Source organism: Hippichthys cyanospilos, chromosome 8 (genome assembly GCF_059441005.1).
Source record: "Hippichthys cyanospilos isolate Australia breed blue-spotted pipefish chromosome 8, RoL_Hcya_1.0, whole genome shotgun sequence".
In the NCBI taxonomy this organism is placed as follows: Eukaryota; Metazoa; Chordata; class Actinopteri; order Syngnathiformes; family Syngnathidae; genus Hippichthys; species Hippichthys cyanospilos.
In genome coordinates, this window is record NC_142376.1 from 18,916,210 (window position 1) to 18,941,391 (window position 25,182).

Sequence of the window (25,182 nt, forward strand, 5' to 3'; positions counted from 1 at the left end):
CTGCGAAACATGTGCATATGCTAACATTTACCAAAAGGAAATAGCTAGCACAAACAGAAGTGCTAATGAGCTAAACTCATACAAGTCAACACTAACACACAAGGCAACACTATATAACACGCTGAAGATAAAAACTAACATTAGCTAGCATGTTATCGACAATCCCAAGTTGGACCAACAAACAAACGAATAATTTTGGCCATATAAATGAAAACATTCCAACGAAGAAAACAACTCAAAGGCACTCGTGGGTCAGATCTCACAAAGAGAAGGATCAGCAACTTCTCCCAACTGAAGCCAGTGCTTCCCCACCACAAAATGCACTATCAACAGCGGCCAGAGGTGGCGCCAAAAAACACACTAAGCCAAACATGGCACAAATCTTTAACTGTTAAAAGATCAAATAAATCAGTTCCAAAACACCCTGCAGTCAGGCCACGGACCGCAGGGGTTCCGCGGACCCCACTTTGAGCACCGCTGCTCCAAACGAGCCTTGACTCTCAAAAGAAGGTTGGACTTGTGGGATCCACCAAATGGTGGCACAAAATCCAAAGGCACCCACACATGCACACGCAGTTAATGTGTTCCAGCATTTAAGGTTTTCAGCGGGAGAAAAATCTATATCCGTTGTGAAGTGAATCATGGTGCTCTACGGCTGTTGCTGTGGTAACACCTGGATTTCAAATTTTACTCAAGTGACACCTGTTACTGAGAAAGGAGAAAGGTGCATTCCATCGAGTATAATCCTTTTTTTTTTTTTTTAAATCTCCTGCTTCAATCTAATGGTTGAATAACTGACACTTTCTACCTCTAAAGTAGTTTGTTAAACTTCTAAAAGAGAACTACAACAGGGGGCTCGATCACACGAGTTTGAGCAAGCACACGGTAGTAACAATTTAGCAATACATTCACCCTGCTTGTCAACGTTTTTCATTTTGGTTAATAAGCAAATTAGCTACTAGCAGCCTTCTGGTAAAATGTATTTTTAACGCCTGTAAGTGTAGAATGCTCTGGTCTTTTTTGTTGTTTCTGGATGTGCTTTTAAAATCATATTTGATTGGCTTTGTTTATATTAGTTAAAAGAAAAAAATTCTACGGCAGGGAACACCTTTTGGAAAGCCATTTTTCCAAGGAGCCCCAATGAAAATGTGTACGGAAACAAAACAAACAAAAAAAGAGAATCTAAGTCAAACATAAGTGCCCTTTTTTTGCAGAAAAATTTGACATTTGACAAGTATATGTTACTTTTCAGCTATTTGGTATTGAATTATTGAACTTACAGTAAGAAAATGTAATGTCATAAATAAAACAAAACAGAATACACACCTCTTAATTCACAATTTCCAACGAAATATCAAGTTGTATATATAAAGTTTAGAAAATAAAAATTTCAAATTGCTCGCCTCCTTATAACAAACCCAATTTCCCCCGAACAGGTTGCTGCCAATCCTTTATTCAAAAACAGGATTATAAAATAAAATGCCACTTTAGCTTTGCTGGCTTCATCGCCTTGTCAGCAAGCAATAACAAATTTCGAAATTGTTATTTTTTTTTAAATATGAATACTTTTCACTGAAACACATTTCCTTTATGTTTATTCTTGCCTTTTTTTTTTTGCCTTTTTTGATTTTTTAAAGACACATTCACCTCCTTGATACTTTTTTTTGGAGACTGTGGCAAGATTCTTTGGTACATTAATTGTACCGTTGCATTCAACCAAAACACAGAATTTAAAGTGAAGAAAATGTGTCAATTTATGTAAACATTACAGCAAAGTAATCCAAATTCAATTAAAAGTTATAGTAAAGGCAGCAGCTATTATTTCAGGTTAGGATGACAAAATGCTTTCCGATTCATTCATTATGAACACAATCCTTTATTGTTTGACATTAAGTAGAAAACGTTTTCAAACTACAAAATGTGTTTATGACTCAGGTCACGCTGATCATGAATCCTGTTAACTGGAAAAAAAAGAGAACACACACTTTTACTCGTACAACAGGCACGTATGCTAATTAGAGGTGGCATATTACTAACAAGTACAGTATATACAAGGAAATCAAACGGTAACATTTTATTGCAAAACGGCTCACATCCACAGTTCAGTCATGTGCTGTGAATAGCGATTCATAGACTGCGTGTGATTCATCCGAGCAGTATTTTAGTTGCTGATGTGTTTGGGAAGTCAAGTGCCAATGTGGTAAACAGTGTTCATGAATTTTTTGCTGAAACGAATCACGAGGGGGGCGAACATGCGCAACTAATGCAGCTGCTGCTTGCTCTTCTTCTTTGCTGGTTTGATAGGGCTTATGTCGTCCTCCTCCAAGCTGTCGTCATCGTCTTCCTCATCTTCATCCTCATCCTCATCGTCGTCCTCGTCGTCTTCCTCCATTTCTGATTCTTCCACCTCTGAAGCTGAATGCAAGCAAATCGCTGTTATATTTTTTCTTTGGCAAATTTGCAAACGTGGGACCTGCGCAACAGGGAGCCCTAAAGAATCGCCTGAGTAGCCTGCAGGCCTGTTCTGCAAACAGCTACCATGGTACAGTATATACTTTGGTTCAGGCATGGGCGAGAACCAGATTGGTATTATACTGCAATTTTAAAAGTCAAGATTTTTTAAAACATCCGCCAATATTGTTACGTTTTTTTCTCTCCCGCGTCATATGCCTTAAGGGGCAACTGCAGTGTGCAGCTCTCATTGTGTTTCATCCACAGGTCCTCCTATGCTACTGCAGCCAATCAGATTCTTCCCCTTTCCTGATTTGTCGGCTTCAGTAACAGTTCAGCTTAAGTTTGCAACTGCAGCTAACTACAGTAACTTGGGTTATGTGGCTAACGTGTGCGTATGCTACTTTCACAGAGCCTTTTATGTGATATCACTCAAGGTAGAAAGTAAGCAATGCAAAAGACGCGTATGGAGCCACCTAACTCTGAAAGCGATGGGAAATTTCGCCTGTCTGCCGAAGGTAAATAATCGTAACTTTTGTCGATTCAGCTTAGGGAACGTCTCACAAAGGCGGCAGGAAAGAAAATACAGTCGGTCTGCGGAGACCCGGAGCTGTACGGCAGGACCAGCTGGGCTTTCAAGACAAAAACAGAGCCAAGCGAGAGCACTCACCTGGCTTATAGAATGTTAAGATTTCTACCCTGCACCACTCTCCCCCGCACTACTCTGCACTGCTCGACACCAAAGGACATTGCATATCCACCGCCCCTCCCCGGGAAGCTTTCCTCACCTTGCCAGTGGGGTTATGTTACCGGCGATTGTAGCAAGCGCGCACTGTATGCAATAACAAAAAACAGTGGAGCGTGCCGAAGGATTATTGTACTTGGTGCTTGGATTGTGGCGGTTTTGGAATACTGCATCAACGGTAGGTCATGGAAGCAAAAGCCTTCTCATTATTTTTCCTCTCTTCCTCGATAGTCGTTAATGGTGGCCGTTTTACACGTCTTGTTTTCTGTGGCAAGTATTTGAATCTATCTGAGACCAATCAGTGGCCTCCAGAGTATTTACAAGTAACAAGGCTACTTCTTTTGGAACCACAATGCAACAACGGGTAGCAGAAAAATTGAGTAGGGTAAAGGAGAGCCGGGTAGATTTCTCAGAGACAACAGTGATTTTGTTGAGTCAAGTAAGATAACATCGTGGAGACGGGGCTATTGAAAACAGGCAGGAAACGGCTCTCATGGAGACATTCAGTTGTACCAAAGGTACAGCAAATCGTGCCTGCTTGCACAAGCTTGGCAAAAAAAAAAAAAGCGGCGATACATTACATTTTGGATATTAATAGAAAAATGTTACTCAGAAAGGCAAAATTTTCTATCAACTTTTCGACGTTCTGGTGCCAATGTCTGTCACTAAAATGAATCCTTTAATTTCTTCCCCTACTCGAAGAACCCCTTCTTTGATTATCTCACAAGTTTCAGACAAAAACATCTACAAACAAAAGGCGTGTTTGAACTGGACTCCTTAAAATTACTGTAACGCTTCAAACATCACTTTCCCTGTAAAACTTGACTGAAATAGTGCATAGTAAATTATTCAATAGAAGTTCAGTATAGCCAGTAGAATATATCATGCCAGCGATTGTTTTCTCATGAGGTCGTTTGTAAAAGGGATTTCAGGCATGTGAATTACTAAATGTGTGTTTTCTTTGAATGAAAAAACAAACAAACAAAAAGTAACCTTACCGATGAGGTGCAGGCCGCTAACGGTCACTGGTCCTGAGCCAGCTTTCAAACGGACAGTCACCGGTGCTTTTAACTCAAAGTCGCCCAAGCTCACCTGAACAAATGGACACAAAATGTGTAATAAAAAAAGTACATCTTGAACAATAACAGCCAACAACATTCATTTACTTAAGAGGAAATTTAAGTTCAAGAAGCTCTACTGACTCAGAATGTCAACAGGAGACAGACGAGGCATGGGATCATATCAGACTTTATGATAACCTTGAGCAAAAATATTAAATCAAAGCTCTAAAATATATCATTTTATAATCTTATTTCCTAAAAAGGAATTTTCCTACATTACAAAAAAAAATATGTTTTTAACAAACATTTACCATGCTGAATTAAAATATGTAAATAAAATCATAAAACAAGTTCTGTTCACCTATGAAAGTATAGATGAATTCTTTCTGATTGTATACATCAAATTTTAACTGAGATATGGGCACTTAGTATAAAATAAGAATAAATGCACAGTAATATTATTAAAAACAAGTATAAATGCACAACAATATTAACAAAATTAATTCCCATCGAGTGATGGAAGTTTATTTCAAATCATTCAACTACCATGCATATGAATCAATAGTACAATGTGGAATCTGTCATTTCATGTCGAAAAGAGTATATTTCCCCCTCACGCACTCAAAGCCTCACACAAACACTCGCTCTGTTTATCAGTCTCGCTCGCGTTTTCTCTCACTCTCTGACACGCACACTGCAAGCTCTTAGCTTACCCACACCGTCGCCTGCTCATTTTCGCAAGCCGAAAACTTTCCAGACAGCCAACTTTCTTTCGACGAGGAAAAAAGTTCGATTAGTTCGCCTTCCCGACCCACACTTTTAGCTTAGATAGACTGCTCGCAAACGCTCCTTGAAAGTAACATTTAACATGTTAGCCACATTACCCACGGTAGTTAGCGGCAGGAGCAAACTTACAGTGGTACAGGGCAAACCAGGAATTAGACAATGTGATTGGCTGCTGCAGCCAAAGATGACTCAAGTACGATACACAACCAGCGAAGGTTCCCGCTGCACGCTGCTTTGGGACTTACCGGTTTTGACCGATTTGGGGCGGTTTTAAGTCACTGACATTCAAAATGCATAACATTGCCAATACGGTTATCCCCCACGTGCCTTTCATCAGACTTTTCCAATCTTATTTGTGTCAATAATAATATTGAAACTGTTATAACCAAACCTAATAGCATGGTAAGAACAGGTTGCAAAAATGCACAGAAATCTCCTTTGCTGCACAAAAAAAACAAACTTTGAATGAATAGTTTCCAGCGATTTTTCTCCATAGCTAAACAGATGCTCGTTTGTCAGAGTCTGTCACAACTTTGGCTTTAGTCATCATGAGTCGTTTGTGGCCACAGTCACTGGTGTTCCATTTCGAAGGCCGAGCCTTCCAAAATAAGAGTTTCAAAATATATATACTTTATTCATTTTCAATGGATTAAAAAAATAATGCCAAATTAATTTGCAAAGTTTTAATCTTTTAACATGTTTTTGCATTTTGCTGCCCAGTTCAAAATATACAACTGATTTTCTTAATGAATATTTTAATAATAAGCTTTTATTTTGTGAGGGCTAGCTTTAGAGGAAAATACATGCTGGCTATCCGGCACACTCGCTGGCGGTACAAATCGCAATACAGTGGACCCCCATGTTACAATGTCCCTGACTTACGTTATTTTCATGTTGCAACGTGGAATACTGAGTTTTTTCATCCCCTCTTTATGACATTTTCCTGGGTTTGCGCCCAAAACAACTGTCATGACCCTAGGAGCTTGGCTGTATTTGTGTTGTTTCATCTCCATCTGCAGGTGTTTTAAGGTAATTACACTTATTTTCAGTTGCCGTCCCTGCAACGCGTCACTACAATTCTGGTCTGCTATTGATCGGCAGCTCCTCACGGAGATGGTAGTCTGCTATTGGTTGGCCTTACTCATTTCAAAATGGCAGAACGGTAAAGTTTTGTTGGATCGTGAGTGGTTAGAAAACCGTATTTATAGTGCATTTTACTGCTTAATTCAAAGTTGAAAGGGTTACTCAGGGGTCCCAAGATTGCTAGTGATGTTAAAGAGAGAAGTAAGGAGATGATTTATATGGAAATGATATTGGAGATAACCCTTACCAGGGAATATGGGCAAAACAAGCGGCACTCGAAGGTAAATAAATCCTTTCTATATTTTTTATCTATGATGCTGATTGTATACATGTATGTTATATATATGTCGTACTATACTATTTTGGTACCAATTTTTATTATGTATGTATACATTTTGATATTTTTACCTGGGGTTCTAAACACATTAGCTATTTAACATAGGTTTGAATTGCCCGTCATGCGGTGAATTTGCCTTACGACCCCAACATCATAACACGGGGGCCCACTGTACTATGTCTTGGTATTTATGCAAGTATCCCCCCCCCCAAAAAAAAAAATATGTGCACCCCTGTAAATAAGTGCAAAGATTGAAGATTGTATAATATTACAGTAGCTCAGAGTGATACAGATTCCGTTTGGGAATAAAGTCTATGCCTTTTTTTTTAATTAGCCCTAAGGCCCATGACACTACTTAAAGTGTAAACTGGATAGATACCCTGAATATTTTGGAGGTAGTACTTAGTGTAAAGTTTGCAAAACACCACATTACCATTGGAAGGCAGCCGATGTGAAGGTTTGCGACGGGCACTGAAACTGTCTTTCCTTGGTGATTCATGGCTGTCACCTCCACCACGTTATTCTCCTCCTGTGCATCTTCCCCCAGACATACCTGTACGACCACAAGATGATCATATAATATTTTATGGCCAAACATCTTTACCTGTTATAAGGTCGCTGCTCTACCGTTCTGAACTCAATGAAGTGCTCTAGGTCGTCGTCCTCGTCTCCCTGGAAGCAGTAGAAAGGAACTTTGGAGGAGAGTTCGCAGCCTACGAAACACACGAAGTAATATAATACAAAGTGTCACAACATCGATTCGTGGCAATAACACGTACAGATATAACGGTATAACATTCGGAGCCATGCGCGTTTTCCAAGCCCACGTGTGCGCCAGGAGTTAAGCTAGCAAACGCTTGTTGTTGTTGTTGTTTTTTTAGTTTAGTTTATTTTAAACCGCTTTAAACGTCTCACTGAACAAGAAGCTTTCCATCTTTGTTTGACCCGCCAATCCGGCATTTAAGGATTCTTCGTCGGTGAAAGACATTTTGTCGGGTGGAAAGCGCCGCAGATGATTGTCGTTGACAAGTTGAGCCAAATGTAACGTGCACTTGCTCAAAAAAAAAGGAAACCCTGTCGCAAGATTATAGCGTATATCTGACGTCATTACCCGCGACAGGTTTCATGTCAGCGCCTGGACTGTCAGAATAAAAAATAAAGGGAAAAAACCACAGTCGTATGTAGAAAAACTACGTTATAATAATTTTTCACCAATAATGCTAATGTTAACTTTTGTGTGTCCTGAGTCCTAACATCTTAATTTGTGTGGAATTTACAGTAAGTCACTGATCTAAGTGTGGGAATATGAATACACGATTGCAAAAAGGTCAAAATGTAGTTACAAAAACATTTGTGGCTGAAGCGAAACAATTAGGACTAATTTTTTTTTAACTCTCTGGATAACAAAACAAAAACAACACTAAAAAAAAGTACAAGTCCACTCTATGAAACTAATCGTTTTATCGTGTGTTTTATCTGTTTATTGTTAATATTTAATATGGACCAATATGAATGAATGATGGCATTCTAGTCTATGTTAAGGAGACACTGTGTAAGATTTATGGCGTTTTCCATTACGGACACCGGGAGGTGCTGCAGGTGCCGCATTTACCATTGTCAGTAGCTATAAAAAAACATGGCAGCCTCCGGAGAGGTGCCACACCCCGGGTAATATAATTCAACGACAGCTAGAACTACAATTAAATTTAAAACGTTTAGTCGTTAAAAACACATTCATTTGCAAGTTTTTAAAATTTAAAATCATTTATTCCTTTTTAATGAAAAATGGTCTGAATCTTACACAATGTCCCTTTGTTGTTGCATTTAAAGGAAAAAATAAAGGAAAATTAAAATTGAAGATTGATGGACCAAAATACCTTTGAGACACTAAGACGCATAACTTACGATGATTTATAAGGTTTTATTAATTTTCAACTTTATGAATCATACAAATTTTACATGTAAACTTCCCCTAAACTTGCATTTATGTACATGTGAACGAGCCCTTTCACTCAAGTCACAGCTCATCAATGTGAAAGAGAACATCGTGACAGGCATGAAAATGCTCTTATGTTCACTTCAGAAATTAGTTTCAAGGAGTACCTCAAGTGGAAAGGAACCAGTAGGAACATTTTTCCTTCAGGCCAAACTGAATGCTAGACACCATCTAAGTTAAGGATTACAAAGTGATAACACTTAATGTCTACAGTGTCACGCTCACAAAGGTGAATGGCATGCGTCTTCCTCATCAATGTGCGCCTTGAAATGAGGCTATCCCAAATAACACCACCACGACAGGCTGAATGAAGATCAACTGATCATGTTGTATTTTTCTTTTTGTTTTTCCCAAAGTGCTTGTCTATTAACTATATAGGTTATTACAGTAAATGTGTCAAACATCAAAAGGCAAAATATTCTACATGAAATACAGTAAAGAAAAAAACCTAAAGCGCCACTTTGGTGAACAGGATGGAATAACTGGAGCTGAGCAGCAAAGACGTTCACGCTAAAGCGATAGTGTTTAGAAGGTGGCCAATCAGAAAGGAGGAGGATCATTTCAGAGTGAAATAATCTTCTGCCAAGAAAAAGTCTGACTTTCACACCAATTTTGTGACTTAACGCACTGCGCATTATGCCCCCACCCCAACATATTTTTGGTCCTGTAGTATATTTGTTACTTAAGAACAAGGGTTGGGAAAATATACAGCTTTGGATCCTGCCCACCGTGCCGCCACATATATACATACAACATTTGCCTTTTTTGTTGCATTGTGTTCTTTCCTTAAGAGACAACTTGATTGAAAAGTGAACTGGACCCTCATGGGGGAAAAAAGTTCCCCACCACTTGTTTCAGTAAACAACCGGATGGGGAATGGGTAAAAATGAAAAGAATTTCACAACATAAACTAATGTGGCATTTTGCTTAAATTGAGGTCTTTTTATACAATTTCTGAAATCACCAGTCTTCTTGAATGTATCAGCTTTAGAAGGCGGTAACAGAAGACACTGAGGTCTGTGTAAGAAACCTAAACACACAAAGGCAAAGAACCAAAAGGCAAAAATGTTCACCAAGGAAAAAAGTAGAGCAGTGAAAAAAAAAAATACTATTGCCTTGAAAGAAGACGACCTTAAAACTCGGTGATCTCACGAGTTCAAATTGTGCACGTGTGTCCACTAAGTTCAACGTTCATGCACAGTAACAGTCTGTGTGGAGCACAGTCAACTGTGGAACAAAATTGGCAACCTTGATGACGCAGCAAAATTTTTTTATGAATTACGTCTGAGCATACATGCTGCCCTAATTTGACCGCTCTATGTATTTGTGATGCAGACACTTTGGGGGAGGTCGGGGGGTCACTTCCTGCCTCCTGGTGGTGTGTGAGTTTTGGGTGTCCAGACAGAACAAGGGCACTGCCACTCATCTATGCTGGGCCTTGTTGGCTTGCTATCAGCAGTGCTAAAAACAAAAAACAGGTGTCTTTGTAAGCACGGGCAGTCCTATAGCTCTTAGACCATCATGGAAGTTGTATCTCGTCATGAAGGTTCTGTGATTTCCCTCTCTTGCTCAGTCTGTGATTTTTAACACTGCCTCATAAGCTTCGCCCCATTATGATGACATCTTTGGGAAAGCCCTCCATCTTGGCCACCTCAAAGCATCCCAGCTTACTATAGAAGTCCAACATTCTCTTGTCAGTCTGGCGTACTTTACAGAAAGCACCTTGGGAGCCTGAATATGAGAGACAAAAGGCACATGAACATTAGGGGTGGGAATCACTAACTGTCTCACCATTTGAATACATTCAGCTTTCTGGTCCAACGATTTCAGAATCGATTTTCAAGCCAAAGCAATTCTTGCTTCAAAATGATTTGATGTACAATGATTTCTGCTTCAATCTAAAGACATGCAAATAATTGTCAGGATCCACTCCAGTCTGCTTTGCGAAGCAGAATGACATGGAGAAATTGTGTGCGTGTGATTTTTTTTTTTTAAATTTATGATGTTTTGACTTTTAAGTGTCATTTTTAATAAAAACTGTGTATGGATTGGACCACAAATGCTACTCTTTATTTTGATTAATTTACATAACCACTAGAATGGAAGCCAGAAGGCTCGTCATTTTGATTAAGAACTGTAAATCTAGGTGACTTGATGGACTATTTATTGTAATTATGTGAAACATCAGTAATTAATTTACTTATTAAAAAGTAATTCCTCCCCCATCGTTCTTCTGAACAAATATAAAATAAAGCCCACATTTAGGCTAGGTTCACACTGACGGGCTTTAAGGGACAATGTGTAAGATTTAGACCATTTTTTTTTATTACGGACAGCAGGAGATGCTGCATTAACCATGGTTCGTTGCTATAACAGACATGGCAGCCTCCAGAGGAGTGCCACCCCCCATGTAATATTAATTAATGATAACTAGACCTACAATTATGTTTAAAACATGCTGTTGGTCGTTAATAGCACAGCTTTTGAAATGTATAATCATTTAATTTATTCCTTTATAATTAAAAACGGTCTAAATCTTATACAATGTCCCTTTAATGCTCAATTAACATGTTTTTGTGAAATCCAATTTTTTTTTCGTGAGGTCCTTCACATTTCTAAATAAACGATCTGTGTGTGACCTGTGTGTGAATGCCAAACAGCTGAAAAGTGTCCCGCATGCACAGAAGACACCGTGACATCACACAGCGGGTGCGCTTAAGGTTATGGAAGTACCACAATTGAAGGTTGAATAGCTGTCATACAGGAGCCACAATATTTTCAATCTGTTACATTTAAGGTGGAAAGGACGAGTAAAGTTGTGGTATTTAGCCATGGCATTATGTGTCACGACAGCAACAACACACATAGAGAAAATAAACTTGGTTCTCCTTCCCTCAGAATAATTTCAAAATTTTCCACCACATCCCGCTATTGGGCTTATGTTTTTTTCCAAGCTGCTTCTGCCTTTTAGAGTGCAGAATTGAGAAAATATAATTGCGAAGCACTTATATAGGATTGACAACTGTAAAATTGGGTGTGTTCACTTTGAAGTTGGTCATCTCAGCCTTTGGCTCACTGCGCTTCTTCTGCGCAGCTAACATTAAAAAAAAAAAAAAAAAAAAAAGTTTGGCACCAATATTTTTAAAACTGATGATTCCAGATGGATCCGAATGGTAGTCCTGGTTCCGAGCAATTAAAATTCTCTGTAGGGCAGTGACGAATAGTTGACGTTTTCAACAATGTTGATTATGCGAACTAGTGGACGGTGTATTCCCGCCAGTGTCGCTTAAATATATATTTTTTATTTAATTTCCACGTTAGGCAGGCCGGTTTGAGACAGGTGAACGCTAGACTAAAGCTAACAACATTTTCCTTGCTAAGGCACAGTCATTGGCGAACAAGTTGATGAGTTGCGCCTTCGGATTACACATGTTACACACAAAAACAAAGTTGCACAGTGGAATATCCGTCAACGCTACTAAACTTGCTGGACACTACTCAGTGACCCCCGCAAGAAAAAAGGGTGGAGAACTGGGTATTTATTTACTCTTAACCCTTTAGATACCAGAGTTTTTTTTTCTCAATAGGTTTTTATATCACTATTTCAAAAGGTTGTAGCTTGATAATGGTAAGGGATAAAGGCATATTGTGTAAGTGTTGCTTGGTGCAATATTGCTACTTTTGTAATTAGTTCAAGCAGTAGCAGGAGTGGTGATCATGGCAGTTACCTACCGTTGGCTTTGAGAGAAGATAAGAGACATCCCATCATGCTTTTAGCCACACTGGGATCAGTGACCTTTGCATGAATATCAACCTTGATGAGGGAAGGGAAGTTGGACAGGAAAGATTCCGGAAGACCCTCCTCTTCTTCGTGGAAACTCAAAATCATCTTCTACAAAGAAACAGGGAGAAAAGTGAGCCGCTGAAAATCACATAAGCATGTTGACATCAAAGAGGGGAGAACAAAAATTTACCTCAGCCTCCGTGAGGTCCTTTTGACCATCAGGTTTGTGGTACTTCTCTTGCATGAAAGGAATCCAGCTCATTTCACATTTCTTGATAAAAGGCTTGACGTCCACGGTGCCCAGAGCATAGCCGCAGATTCCTTCATCATCCTCCAGCACAAAGCCGTAGTCCGGGCTCAGAGACAGAAGACCTCCGACCAACCTGTCATAACATGTCACAAAACGTTTAAAGAATCGCAAAGTAATGATGGAAAATGTATGCAATCATTGACTTATTTTAACACTGGAAACGGAGAGTCTACACAGCTCTGTTGAAATAACAGGCTTTTGTGATATAAAAGAAAAAAAAAAGGGTTGAACTGTTTGTCAAACTCAAAAACGTATGTTTGTTGCAAACAACTCTCCTCCTCAGCAAAACAACACCATACCCCTACAGAAGAGTAGCATCATGCATTGAAGGTGTTCTTAACTGCAACTGGGGCCTTAGTTGAGCTGTAATTCCAAATACTAGTCAGCAATGGTTCAAAACCATTAGGCTTCCGATAGTTACAAGAAGCGGTGCACTTGGGCACATTTCCTAAAGTGATTAGGAATGACACGATTGATCGCTTGGCAAATTATAAAACCACAGCCAATCACAGATTTTGCATGAAACGGCAAATCAGCCAAATATGACCAAGCCGATCAAATTGGTGTGAAGTTCATACAGTATAGACCATATTTTTCGGACTATAAATCGCACCTGATTATAACCGCACAAACAAAAATTGAACAGAAATGTAACTTTTATCATGTATAGGCGGCACCTATACATATACCTTCTTAATGAAGAAAAATGGTACATCCAAGTTTTACAAAAATGTTTTATGAAAAACCTTTTTTCAAATTGCCCGGTTACAGCGACATCATTCCTTCAACACAAACTGATCATGCCTATATGTTTAGAAATGAGAGCAGCAACACCTTCAACAGACTGAACATAACTGCAACTTTAGAAATAAGAGAAGCACCAATCTGCTTTCAACATAACACCAGCACATTCTAATTGTTAGAATACTGCACAAAAAAGTAACATGCCTGGTGCATTTACTGGTGGAGAGTGGCCCCTGGTGGGAGGTAAAGTATCAGTTCAAACTCAATATCAGTAGTGTTCCCTTGCCACTTCATGCCTCATCCTTCACACCCTCAGTGCTTCACGATGAAAAGAAAAAAAAAAAAAATGGGGGGGGGGGGTATTGTGCAAAGACGCATTGCGAAGGTTTCAAACAAAGGCAACAAAAACCAGTTGATGATGCCAGCGGCACTCCTACAAAATGCGTTGGAGGCCAATCACACGTCCTGCAGGAGTGCCCGTTAGCTGGCTGGCTGACTGACTGACTGACTGACTGTCTCGCCAATACCTCTAGCAGCAGTCTCCCAGTAAATCTCAACCTAATGCATCTCAACAAGTCAAGTGAGAGCATCTCCTCTGCCACCCCACAAGACTCTTTGCCACTGAGAAGGCAATGCTGAATTTTAATTACAGTAGTACTGTCTGTATGTAACACAGTGAAAGTGTGTGAAGAGTGTATGAGGCGTGCCCGCACAGCGAGAGAAGTTGTTGAGCAGATGTTATTAAGAGTGCTGTTGTAATAAATTGCTGACAAAGAAATCCTGCTTTCTCTGTATCATTTAGTTTGTTGAGCTACGGACTCTGCTCTAGGTCGATCTGTGAGGTATGTTAGCCGAGGGCAACTCCGGACACCTGTGTTTGACCACGGCCAGCAGTACAATTATAAGGGTTTCATAACTGCCAAAAAATATATATTAAAAAAAGCAGAAGGAACACAGTACCTCGGTAGGGTCGTCATGTGTCTCCCTTTGTTTACCAAGAGACTGCTAGTAAAAAAAAAAAAAAAAAAAAAAACCCTGTAGATAAGCTGCAGGGTTCAAAGTGTGGGGAAAAAAGTACCACATTGTAGTCCAAAATTCACGGTAGTTCAGCATGAGAATTTTTTTTTGTGTGTTTTTTGCACAAAATGCTTCACTTGACAATTATTCTAAGACATTCTTTGAGCAAAAAATATTAATGAAATGAAATGAATATTTAAGGTGGCACGATGGCAGTTAGCATGTCTTCTTGACAGCGAGAAGGTTTTTAGTTCGCTGCCAGCTCTGGTTTTCTTGTATGGAGTTTGCGTGTTCTCCATGTGCCTGCTAAGTTTTCGCCCACATTCCAGACATGTATGGTAGATGTATTGGATACCATAATATGTCATTAGGTGTGTTTGTGAGTGTGTACGGTTGTTCATGTTTGTGTGCGCAGACACTCGCTGGCAACTAGTTTATGGTGTACCCAACCTCTTCCCCAAAACAGCTGGGAGACACACCAGCGCCATGACCTTCATAAGGATAAGTGGTTATGGTAATGGAAGGATGGTAATATTTATTTTAATAAATATTTAGTGTCCCGCCCAATTCAATTATATAGGGTATCAAAAATAAATTAATCTTACTTGTCACCAATAAGGTCAGAATCCTGCTCCAAGGAAGGTGCATCCTCCATTCCTTCATAGTACATTTCTTTACAGATTTTATACACAGAAGCCTGAAGAAAACAAAAAAGAGGGAGTGAAACACGTGTGTGTAACTTTTCAGGGTGGTAGTCAGGCAGAGAATACATCTTTTGCATGCATACAATTTTAAAAAATCTCACCTCATCTTTGGAGAAGTAGGGCCTTATTGAATAGATTTTAGAGGTAGGCAGGGAGGGCGGAGGCTGGTAGAAAAGATCGTTTGCCCCATCTATTGGCAATAATCTCTGTGGATGTCAAAAGAAACTGGCTCAATTTCCGCAAATCAATGCGAGACAGAGGCCTTGGTGCTTTGGCCAACCACCTTGCTTTGGATTTGCTACACTGAAACCACTGTTAAACCAAGAGGATGTGGAAGATTAAGAACCAAAGACATATTAAGATGTTAAAAAAAAAATCTCAACATAATCTAAGAAAAAAAAAAAAAGTAACTTCCATTCCTTGTTGATATGACAGTGGGTCACTGGAGCAATTATCAGCACAATGTCATTATTACTTTTGGAGCACAGCGCGACAAACAAGTACACGTGTTTGCTTCACATATACAGCAAAACAAAGAAAAGGAGGTATTTGGTCTGACCGAAGTTTGACTTGCTGAAGGAGATGCTCCCTTCCCTTGAGTCATTGCAATATTTAGCTGCGCAACCCTCCTGTTGAGAAAAAAATAATGATGCGTACGCCGAGAGAACTCCAGGGGGAAAACCATGTCAAATACGAGCTAGATGAGTCAGTCAATTGTATGACAGTTGCCGCTGAGCGTTCCATTCCTGTCTAAGGATGGGGCTGTTGCTTTAGTTTAGACAGTTAGGTTTTATCCTGGAGTTTTCTCCCCCACCCATCGGAAATCTGCATGCGAACACGCTTGCGCTGCAGTGGCTGCGCGGGCGCTCGCAAAGAACTGGCGTGGGAATTTGTGCGCTTCCTGCAAAAAAATAAGATGTCATGAAAATAAAAAGTAAAAAACGAAAACGCTTGCTGCGCTCGCATGCGCTGCCTGCGCTAAGGGAAGAGCAGCATCTCCTTGGGCAGTTGCTGAAAGAAATCCAAATGGATAAAAATTCGAACTGTAAGCTCAAGGGGGTTGAATTCTAACCTGTTTCATAATCAGCTCACCTTTGACAGACCAAATCCCTTCATGCCTGAACACACTGGCCGTTGTCTTTGTTTACAAAATTTTCTTTTCAAATTTGGTGCATTAGATACCTGGAACTCTCCTGCTAGACCTCCCCTAAAGGCCCAGGGTTCTTGGTCTCCTTTAGGAAATTGTGCTGAGGACTGACTACGACACCCTGTTAGGAGGAGAGCCAAGCGGAGAGTGTTACCAAAGCATCGGCTCTCGCACACAAGGCGAAATTGTGAGGAGGAAGGAAGGCCGGTGATCTAAAAGCACAATTAATTCAGAATTCAAGCATTGACAATCAACAAAAGCGCCTGTTTCTGATTTTCAGGATGAAAAGGGGCGTGGCGTGCGCAACTAAGGCTGATATGAATATGCTAAGAGCAGTATCAACTCCAAGTCAAACCATTGTGCAAACCTACACAACTTCAATGCAATGGAATATACACTGCACGCTCCCTAAAATATAAACAAAGCTACCCTTTCCTTGCCATGACACTCTTAACTGAACAGTGTATTGTATTGTACATTTTGTAAGCTTCAACTGCCGTCACCCCTCAGCGCCCGGTGTGAAGTCACATTCTTATCCGCCTTGTAACATGACTGACTAACCCACAAAGGCGTAATGGACTATAGCGCCTTTCTTGTCTGCTTACCGTTCCTAAACAATTAACCAAAACTGGCAGACCAAATATGAACTGTAACAGAGCAACAGCATGTAAACACCAGGAACCGTGAGGACCCTGTTGCAATGTTTGCGAGCAGTTTAAAGAGTAGCCTTGTCATGTGACCAGACAAGTGAAGGGAGCCTTCATGACCCCGAACAAGGCTTTACGAAATGTACCATGGTGCCTCAGACACAGCAAACAGATGCACCCGCGGGGAGAAATGCTCACATTGCTTCAACCTGATACAATTCAGAGTCCCACAATGAAGAAAAAGCATCTCCAGCTTTCACCCCCATAACACAAATATAGAAACATCATGGAGCTTTTGCATGGTCCAATATGACAAAGCATAAAGATCAGAACCACACAGGTGCATGAGTTGGATCTAACTTTAGAAGCAAATGGTAAATTCCCTTGATTAGGTGCATCAGGCTGGTCTGAGCCACTTCTACACACCAACTGACAGAAACAAAAGCAACAAAAAAGTTAAAGAAGCTGCCAGAAAAAAGAGAACATTTGGGAGTTAACACTCAAAGCTCAAAAATCGCTGCGCAAAAATGTGACTTCATGGGGGGAGTGGGGGCGCAGCCTCCTTTCCTCCAATAATCTATCACAGTTATCAGTCGCATTTAAGAAAAAGGCATGAATCCGTATCGCCTGCACTGCACATACATCGGCCACTGTCGATCCAATAGCAGTAGAAACTTGTACTGTGGATTCTTCCATCTGGACATAGTGAAGGGAGAAAACAGTAGAAAATCATTATTAGTAGTTGCATTCAGGACAAAAAGCAAGGAGGTTGCGACTAAGTGCCGGCTGCACAGCTTGCGGCATGACGACAAGATGAGGAGCCAATTGTGCAACATGACAACACAGTTATTAAACATGAAAATTTGATAATGATATGATTATACTGTTCTGTACCACAAACACAGCAGTTTGATGAAGGTGCAAAGCCTTCAAATTGTGGTGTTGCTAGAGTGGGTTTGCTGCCTGCTGTGTATTGGGAATCCGCAGCTTTACCATATAGGACAGAAACCTGGAAATGAAATTAGGTTACAAAGAGTAACCTCGAGGCCATGCTGGTGCTTCAATTTTGTGACAACGCACATTCACATACATGCCAATCAGTGTTACTCAACTGAAACAGGGTGGACACCTGACATAGTCAAGTGTAGACAAAAATTGTACTTCCTAGCACAGTGGTTTCAACCCCCACTTTGTTACCAATTTGAATAAATGCTGTTCAACCAGCCATATGCTAAAAAAAGGGGTTCGGTGCTGTTTCTGAAATTCCCAAACATGTTGCCCAAGCCTCGTCTGAAAAGGAATATGATTTAGTCATTTCTGTCAAGGTCGCATAATATTTGACGAACCTCAACTGACAAAAAAAAGCTTTAAATATCAGATAAGAGCTAATTTAGCAGGGTTGTTAGCGGATGTAAGGGAGGGACTTTAAAACATGACCATGTACAAGTGCACCGCTGATTCATTTTCAAAAGGGTAGACAACCTAAAAAAAATTTTTTTTAAACCATCATACCATCTATGTGCCCCCACAGGTCTCCTCACAGAATTCTGATTAATCTTGCGCTTATCAATTACAAATGAATCTGCTAAATCAACCTGGTTTCATCCATTTCAGAAAGTGACCATATAGTCATTAGCTGTAAATGACATCTGAGTTGCTCAGGGCCCAGGTTATGACAAATCAAGTTTTTTTGACATTGGTCATGTGACGCTCACAAGCTGAGCTGAGCTGTAAAATATCAATTTACCATATAGGAAAATAGCATTGTCCTTAAAATGTTAACGTCGATTTTAGATTCTTCTAGACGTGTAATTTCTAGTTTGTAATCGAAAAACCGCTCACAAGTAACAGCTGCCATCGCGAGCACTCATACTTTGTAGTAAGGCCGGATATGGCTCGATATTGTACTCTTCTATATAGACATAATAAATTTAAACAACTAACCTCTCTGTAATGAACACGTTTCCCGTTGAAATCTATAAAGCGAGTTACATAAATATCACTTTGTAAATCAAGTATTTTCTTTTGCAAGGTTGTGGAATTCACCCTGATCCAGACTTATAAATGACATATACAAGCCTCCTTTGTGAGGGCAATTTAAAAATCTATTTATGTATGTCTTTGTTCTGCACCAGAATGGCCTTCCACAGTTAGTGAATCAACTTGCTGTCCAAGCTCGCATGCGCGCTAGGGCGTAGAGGAAGAGGATGCCCCAAAGGTGTCTATCCTCAAAAAGATAGATGGAAGCGAGTGGCTCCGTGTGGGGTGTGCAGTCATGCCGATACTGGATACACAGCAAGCAGCAGTAGCCCTTGATGGGTCATTTGACACTTATACTTGGTTGGGATTTGTCAAGCATAAAGTGAGACGCTATCGGCACAACCAGCATTTAGTCAGTAAAAAAAAAAAAGTGTATGTAGTGTATTAAATAAAAGACTGCTATTGTGCTGCCTCTTAAGTTAGCTTGAAAATACTACAACCAAAAAATTATGAACAACACACATCCTCTATACAGGCGGGTCAGGTCCTTTAGTTGAGTTAGCATTTATGACAAATACAATCGGTGAAGAAGACTGAGAACATAGGCTTCACTATTGGTTTAAGGGACATCTCTTACAGACGCATAGTGTGAGCAGTTTTCACTGTGACAACAACTCAAATGCACACTGCATTCTAGCGCCAAATTTAAGAGGAAACAGGATGAAATCGTCAGGTTTTACTTCATGAAAGCAGGCTGGATTTGGTCGAGGAATTTTTTTTTTTACATAAAATAGCATGATGTGTGCATTTTGAAAACGTTGTGCAAATAATGGCAAATTCGCATAACTTTAGGTTGAAATATTTACGTAAAATGAATGATAAGTGTCTGGTTTTTTTTGGGTTTGTTTTGCTTTTAACCAAGAAGCTAGACTGTTTTACTTTCATGTGTCAAAATTCCAGGATTTACACATTTATTAACAAGAAATTTTAACTTCAATAGCTCTTTGTTTTGTGCCGGCCACCATGTTGGATTTTGTATCGATACACAACAGCTTTTGTTATAACACCAAATTTAAGTGGAAACAGGACGAAATCGTCAGTTTTTAGTGCATGCAAGCAGGCAGGAGTAGATAAAGCTAAATATTGTAGTAGGTAGTTACTGTACTTAGGGTTACGGTTCATCCATTCTGTAATAAACCATCTATATTGTAGTGGTGTACCTTTAACTTGCTGGAATCTTTTATTTCAGATCTTTCTAATTGTGTGAAAATCGTGTGATTTATTTGCTGTTAAAAAAAGCACTTTATATAAAAATGAAGTTGCTATTTCGGTCAAAAACTTGTCAAATATGATAAATATCGCTGTTGCGCATTAAAATCTAGATGATTATCTCTGGTGATTTTTGTTCATCCAGCATCAAATCTAAGGATTTTATAGCCATTTTAAATTTTGCTATACTCCCATAAAAAATAATTAATCTGGATTTTATAAACGTATGATTTTGCATTTTTTTTTTATGCCGCTGCTCATGGAGACTCATACATGCCTAAGATGTCTGTTTTGGTTTTAGGTCACTAGCTGCCTTGGTTTTGAAAATATTTAACTGTTAAAATTTTTGAAAATAGGCCCCCTTCGGATTGGCCCTGGGCCCCATTTCCCATCAACTAATAGTGAAGTCTATGCTGAGAATAAGTCACATCCCAGTTATACATGTATGAGTGAATAATCCAAATAGGCCTTCTGAGGATTTATGAATAAATGAACCCTGTTTCTTAAGACAAAAGAGATGTGTGGTTTTGATTATACACACCTAGCCATTGGACAAAGGACTTGACCATAGAAATGATGCTCTTGATGTCCCAGATGTAAGGATAGAGATCATAAAGGATGGTACGGTTGGCCGAATTGGAAAGACGTGTGAACATCTGGATGACCGAGCAGCACATGTCCTCAAACTTCTCTGCTCTCAACTGCCATTCTGCAACCTGCAGGATAAAATAGTAACATGTAACATGAGTCCACTTAATCTCCAGCTGATGTTGCACCACCTGATGGACACTATTAGTAGTGCATATCCACCATTTTGTTTTGCAGCATCAGCAACCTCATAGCCACCCAGGCCACCACTTAAAAAAAAAAAAAAAAAAATCTGATCAACCGACCTTTTCATCTTCTTTCATCTTGCGGTTAACGCTGACGACGCTGCTGTTAGCTCTCAGCCAGTTGAACTCTTTCAACATCTGCATGGCTTTGGGGCCATGCTCATAAGGTAGGTAGAAAAGTTCCGCCAGGAGGCACAGGTCCTCAATGGAAAGCGGCTCCACATTGAACAGTGGCTTCTCATTGGGACCTGGCGCAAACATGTCCTGATCGAAACAACCAAAGGATAAGGAAATATTCGATGTTTACATTAAGCAATATACTTTATATAATAAGAATTGTGAAATGTTTAGAATCTGTCTGTGGCACCTGTTTGAGTTGATCGTCCGTCTGCATGGGTGCAACATCACTCCCAGAATCCTCCTGTATGGACTCTTCAGAAGACTTGCACTCTGACAGGCTCTCCTTGTCTGTATCCATGGGTTTCAGATCTTCTGCCATCTTGTCAGACAAGACTGTGCCCTCAAGTTTTGGCAATGTTTCCGCCTCTGCGTCTGGCTCATCCTGCTTCTCCACCACCATCTCCATGGGCTCTTCGTCAGAATCCTTCTTCTCCACCTCCATAAACACAATTTAAACATAATCCCCCAATGTAAGAAAGGCACCCCTTTTATTTACAATTCCATATTTCCTTATACAAGTGATGAAAGCATTTATTTATTCAAATGGCGCCAGTGGCCTCTATCCATTAGCCCCCCACACAGTAGTCTACAACACACCCTGTAAATAATTTGTGCAAGCCTTGAACAGTGGAGGCAACTTTTGGAGGAAGTACGCTATTATGTCTCCTTGAAGATGAAGCAAAACACTACCTCCTCTTCCTGCTCTGATGTTTTTGTCATGGGGTGAGGTTCCAGTAGCTCAGGCGGCATAGCCGGCGACATAATGGGCTGTTGGAATACAGTCGTCACCGTGGTATCGGAGCAAAGTGTGGGAGGAGTCACGACAGACACGTCGATGACTGCACTTTTGGATCCACTCTGAGGCACCTGTCGGCCTAGGGGTGACAATTCATTTTGCTAATGGTGCTACGACAGAAGAGATAGAGCAATAAATGACCGACCAGTCCTCTTACTGTTGTATTGATGAGGCACAACAAAGTCTCCAAGCCACTCGGTGAGAGCCAGTTTCAGAGCCAGCTGCGGGCTGTACAGCATGTCTGTCTCCAGTTCTTCATCACTGCCCTCATTCTCCAACTTAATCTGGATGGAAACTGTGCTGTCCTCACCATCCGCTGATAGAATACAAGAAGGTTTTAACACTTTGAGTGCATTGCAAAGAAAACACATTTTCCAAAAATGGAACATACTTACTCATGACCACATCCTTGCGCACCCCGTTCATGTTAGACTTATACCAGGTGGCCAGGGTGTGGATGGCAACAAAATTGGACTCAAACTCGCAATTGGGATTAGTGAGGACTCCCTTCAGTCTGGGGATGAGTTCTGTGGAGCGGCCCTTGTAAGGACCCAAGAAGAGCCTCTTCTGGTCATAGTCATTAGCATGAATGTTGTCCCAGATCACAGGGGGTCTTCTTAAAATCTTTGACACTTCCTCTATCGACTCAACTGTGATGTCTTTCGATACCACTTTAGGTCCTGTGAACAGAAAAACCATGTGAGCGGCAACTTCAAAAAGCAGCATTAATTATGCTTGTGAGGAAATGTGTCACACATGCCTGTCCACAGAATGTCGATGCCTGGCAACAGCTTCTCTCCTACTGTGTGGAGGTAGGGAGACTGCGAGACATTGGGGTAGCAAAAGGTTCCACAGTACTCTGCAAATGACAACATTGATAAAACACATCAATAATGAGGCTACAGCAGCTAAGAATAAGATTGCTGATAGTTAAGATTATACCTGTGGGACAGAACAAAAAGGTTTCAGGCTCTCCAAGGTACTGGTAGATTTCATTTGTGATGGACACCTGAGCGTGTGCAAAAGAGCTAAACACCTCTTTGTCGGCAGGGCACATGTTGTGGTCGATGTCATCAAAAAGTAAGGCGAATGACTTGCAACCAAAGTGTGTCACCTTATGGACATAGAGGGAGCTTGTTAATAATATCCAACCAAATAGTATTAAATACTTAAAAAGTGTAATTTGACGAAAAGTTGCCCATGTTCAGGAAAAGAACATGTTCACTCATTCACTGCCAGCAAAGTTAAAATGTATTTATGACTCGCATAGCTGTTAATGGCGGCCCATTCAAAAATTATTTTTGATGTACAGAACCCAACAACAGCAGTGAAGACGTTAATTGTTGGCCATATACCTGTCAGAACACCTTACAAAATCTAATCCCAGGCTTTATTGAGAGTAACTGTCTTTTGCCAACTACTTTGGGTTTGTGCAACCCTGACTTGGACATCCTGAGCATTTGAGTCCATCTATTTGTAGCATCTGATAATAGTGTAGTACCAAGTGACGGTGTCTACTACTGTGTTAGCGTCCTGCCGCAAGCTTGTCACATTCGGTGTGTGGCGTGTCAATCTATTCAGCTTTCAATGAAACAATCTCGGATTTCATAGAGTATGCAAATTTGAGAGTAAACTGAGAAAAGATAATCATTAATTTAGTGTATGTACTTATTGACTTTTTTTTAATGCATATTTATCTCAAAATGGTTCAGAAATGTTAGCTCGATATACCCGTCTTAGACTGATATGCCATGAAAATTTTATGTAAAATATTGTCAATTAGAGACTATTTAACTTGTGCATAAATAGTGTTTTTTTTTTGTCTTGTTTCTGTCAAAAAGATGTTATAATACCTACCTGATCCAGTTTTCTCTTGAGTGCTGTGACCTCTTTCTGATTAGAGAAAGTGATGTCAAGTCCGGGAGAAATGGCATAGATGAATTCGATGTTGTACTCTTTGGCTGCTCCTATGAGAGTCATAAGCTGCTCTGGAAGTTAATTGGGGGAAAGGAAAGATAAAATAACTTTACACATATGATTTATACTTCAGAAACAATTGTAATTAATATCCCAATCTGCACTCAATGTTTACCTGCTTCCTCCACTGAGTACAACTCCCTCCAGAACATTCTGTGTTTATAGTCATCTTTGGGTGCATAAAGGTACGTATTCAGTCCCCATTTCTGCTGTCTATAAAACACGGTGATAGCTATGCTTAGAATGGATGTAAAACACAATCAATGTTAGCAGGATGGCAATATCTACCTCCTAAACAACTCTTTCCTCTGTTCCATTGTCCATGGTCTTCCATAGAAGCCTGCAAAAACAGACAATTGATTCCGTTTTCGTAGGGCGATAGCTTTCTTTGCCCCTCGATGTTGAGTCTGCTTTTCAGCCACCGCCACAAACGTTCACTTGACAAATGACCCCAGAATGGTTTGCACTCTATTATCTCGCGTTTACATTAAATGATTTTTAAAAAATCATGTGCGTAGGTGTAGTGGAAAACTAACAACCGTGTTCATAATGTAAGAATATTTGTCGAAATAAACTAATTACATGTAATTTTCAGGTCAGAAAAGCAACTACACAGAACCGTGTTTTTTTGGGGAATGCTGATTTATATTTATTGCGCGATTGCGAAACGTTATCTACACAACGTACCTTCTACCACTCCACTAATGAATTTTCTGTGTCTCGTTGGTTCTGCGCTGATTCCGCCGGACTCTTCCAAAAGGCCGGGACCAGTAGCACAAGCCTCTCCCGAGACTGGGCTAGGACTCGATTCGGCTTCCACCGTCGTTCTCTCCAGCGTTTTATCCTTTTGGACCATTTCAAAATGGGAGCGACCCCTCGAAATGAGTGGGGAAAACGTGCAATCCAAGAAAAGCGCTTAAAAAATTAAAAGAAAAAAAAAAACATAGGAAAGTTGAGCAAGTCAATCGCGTCACACGGCAGACAGAGGGTCTGGCGTTTCTGGGTTTTGAGCGACTCAGCCAAACACAATCGGACCGTCGCACCAGTTCGCGCCGGAATTGGAATCTCGTTTAGATTTTACAAAAACAACTTAGTATTAATATAAAATTGATCACAATGCATTTTTTTTGTTGAATCCGAGCGGTCGGTGCTCCCTGGTGAATTTGGCCCGTTTTTTCCCTAGTTCTTCCTGTTTACACCCAGTGCGCATGTTCACTAGACTGGTTTAAACCAGTCAAAACCAGATCTGACCGACAAGTTGCACGAATGCACTTCAACCGTCAAGATAGTTCACTTCCACCTGGTACTTCGATAGCCCATGCCGAAATTTAAGAC

The 25,182-nt window shown here is 40.2% G+C and overlaps 2 protein-coding genes across 4 annotated transcripts; both read right to left on the reverse strand.

The window, feature by feature from the left end:
• Positions 1-1,860: 1,860 nt before the first annotated feature.
• On the reverse strand, positions 1,861-7,551 carry npm3 (nucleophosmin/nucleoplasmin, 3). Of its 2 annotated transcripts, none has more exons than XM_088422307.1 (5): positions 7,379-7,551; positions 7,091-7,176; positions 6,897-7,016; positions 4,195-4,288; positions 1,861-2,415 (listed from the first exon to the last, which is right to left on the reverse strand). In XM_088422307.1, exons 1-5 carry the CDS (start codon positions 7,449-7,451, stop codon positions 2,261-2,263), a joined length of 528 nt encoding a protein of 175 aa, XP_088278433.1. In that variant the 5' UTR covers positions 7,452-7,551; the 3' UTR covers positions 1,861-2,260. The 2 variants fall into 2 exon arrangements, with proteins under 2 accessions (XP_088278433.1, XP_088278434.1); XM_088422308.1 differs by having other exon boundaries at positions 7,243-7,392.
• An 813-nt stretch (positions 7,552-8,364) lies between these two features.
• oga (O-GlcNAcase) lies at positions 8,365-25,050 on the reverse strand. 2 transcript variants are annotated; one of them, XM_088421051.1, is made up of 19 exons: positions 24,535-25,050; positions 24,136-24,187; positions 23,963-24,060; positions 23,728-23,858; positions 22,813-22,984; positions 22,631-22,729; positions 22,266-22,550; positions 22,028-22,186; positions 21,765-21,949; positions 21,262-21,510; positions 20,955-21,158; positions 20,603-20,777; positions 17,455-17,508; positions 16,201-16,286; positions 15,120-15,224; positions 14,920-15,011; positions 12,434-12,626; positions 12,192-12,351; positions 8,365-10,190 (listed from the first exon to the last, which is right to left on the reverse strand). In XM_088421051.1, exons 1-19 carry the CDS (start codon positions 24,701-24,703, stop codon positions 10,054-10,056), a joined length of 2,805 nt encoding a protein of 934 aa, XP_088277177.1. In that variant the 5' UTR covers positions 24,704-25,050; the 3' UTR covers positions 8,365-10,053. The 2 variants fall into 2 exon arrangements, with proteins under 2 accessions (XP_088277177.1, XP_088277178.1); XM_088421052.1 differs by lacking the exon at positions 17,455-17,508.
• Positions 25,051-25,182: the final 132 nt, after the last annotated feature.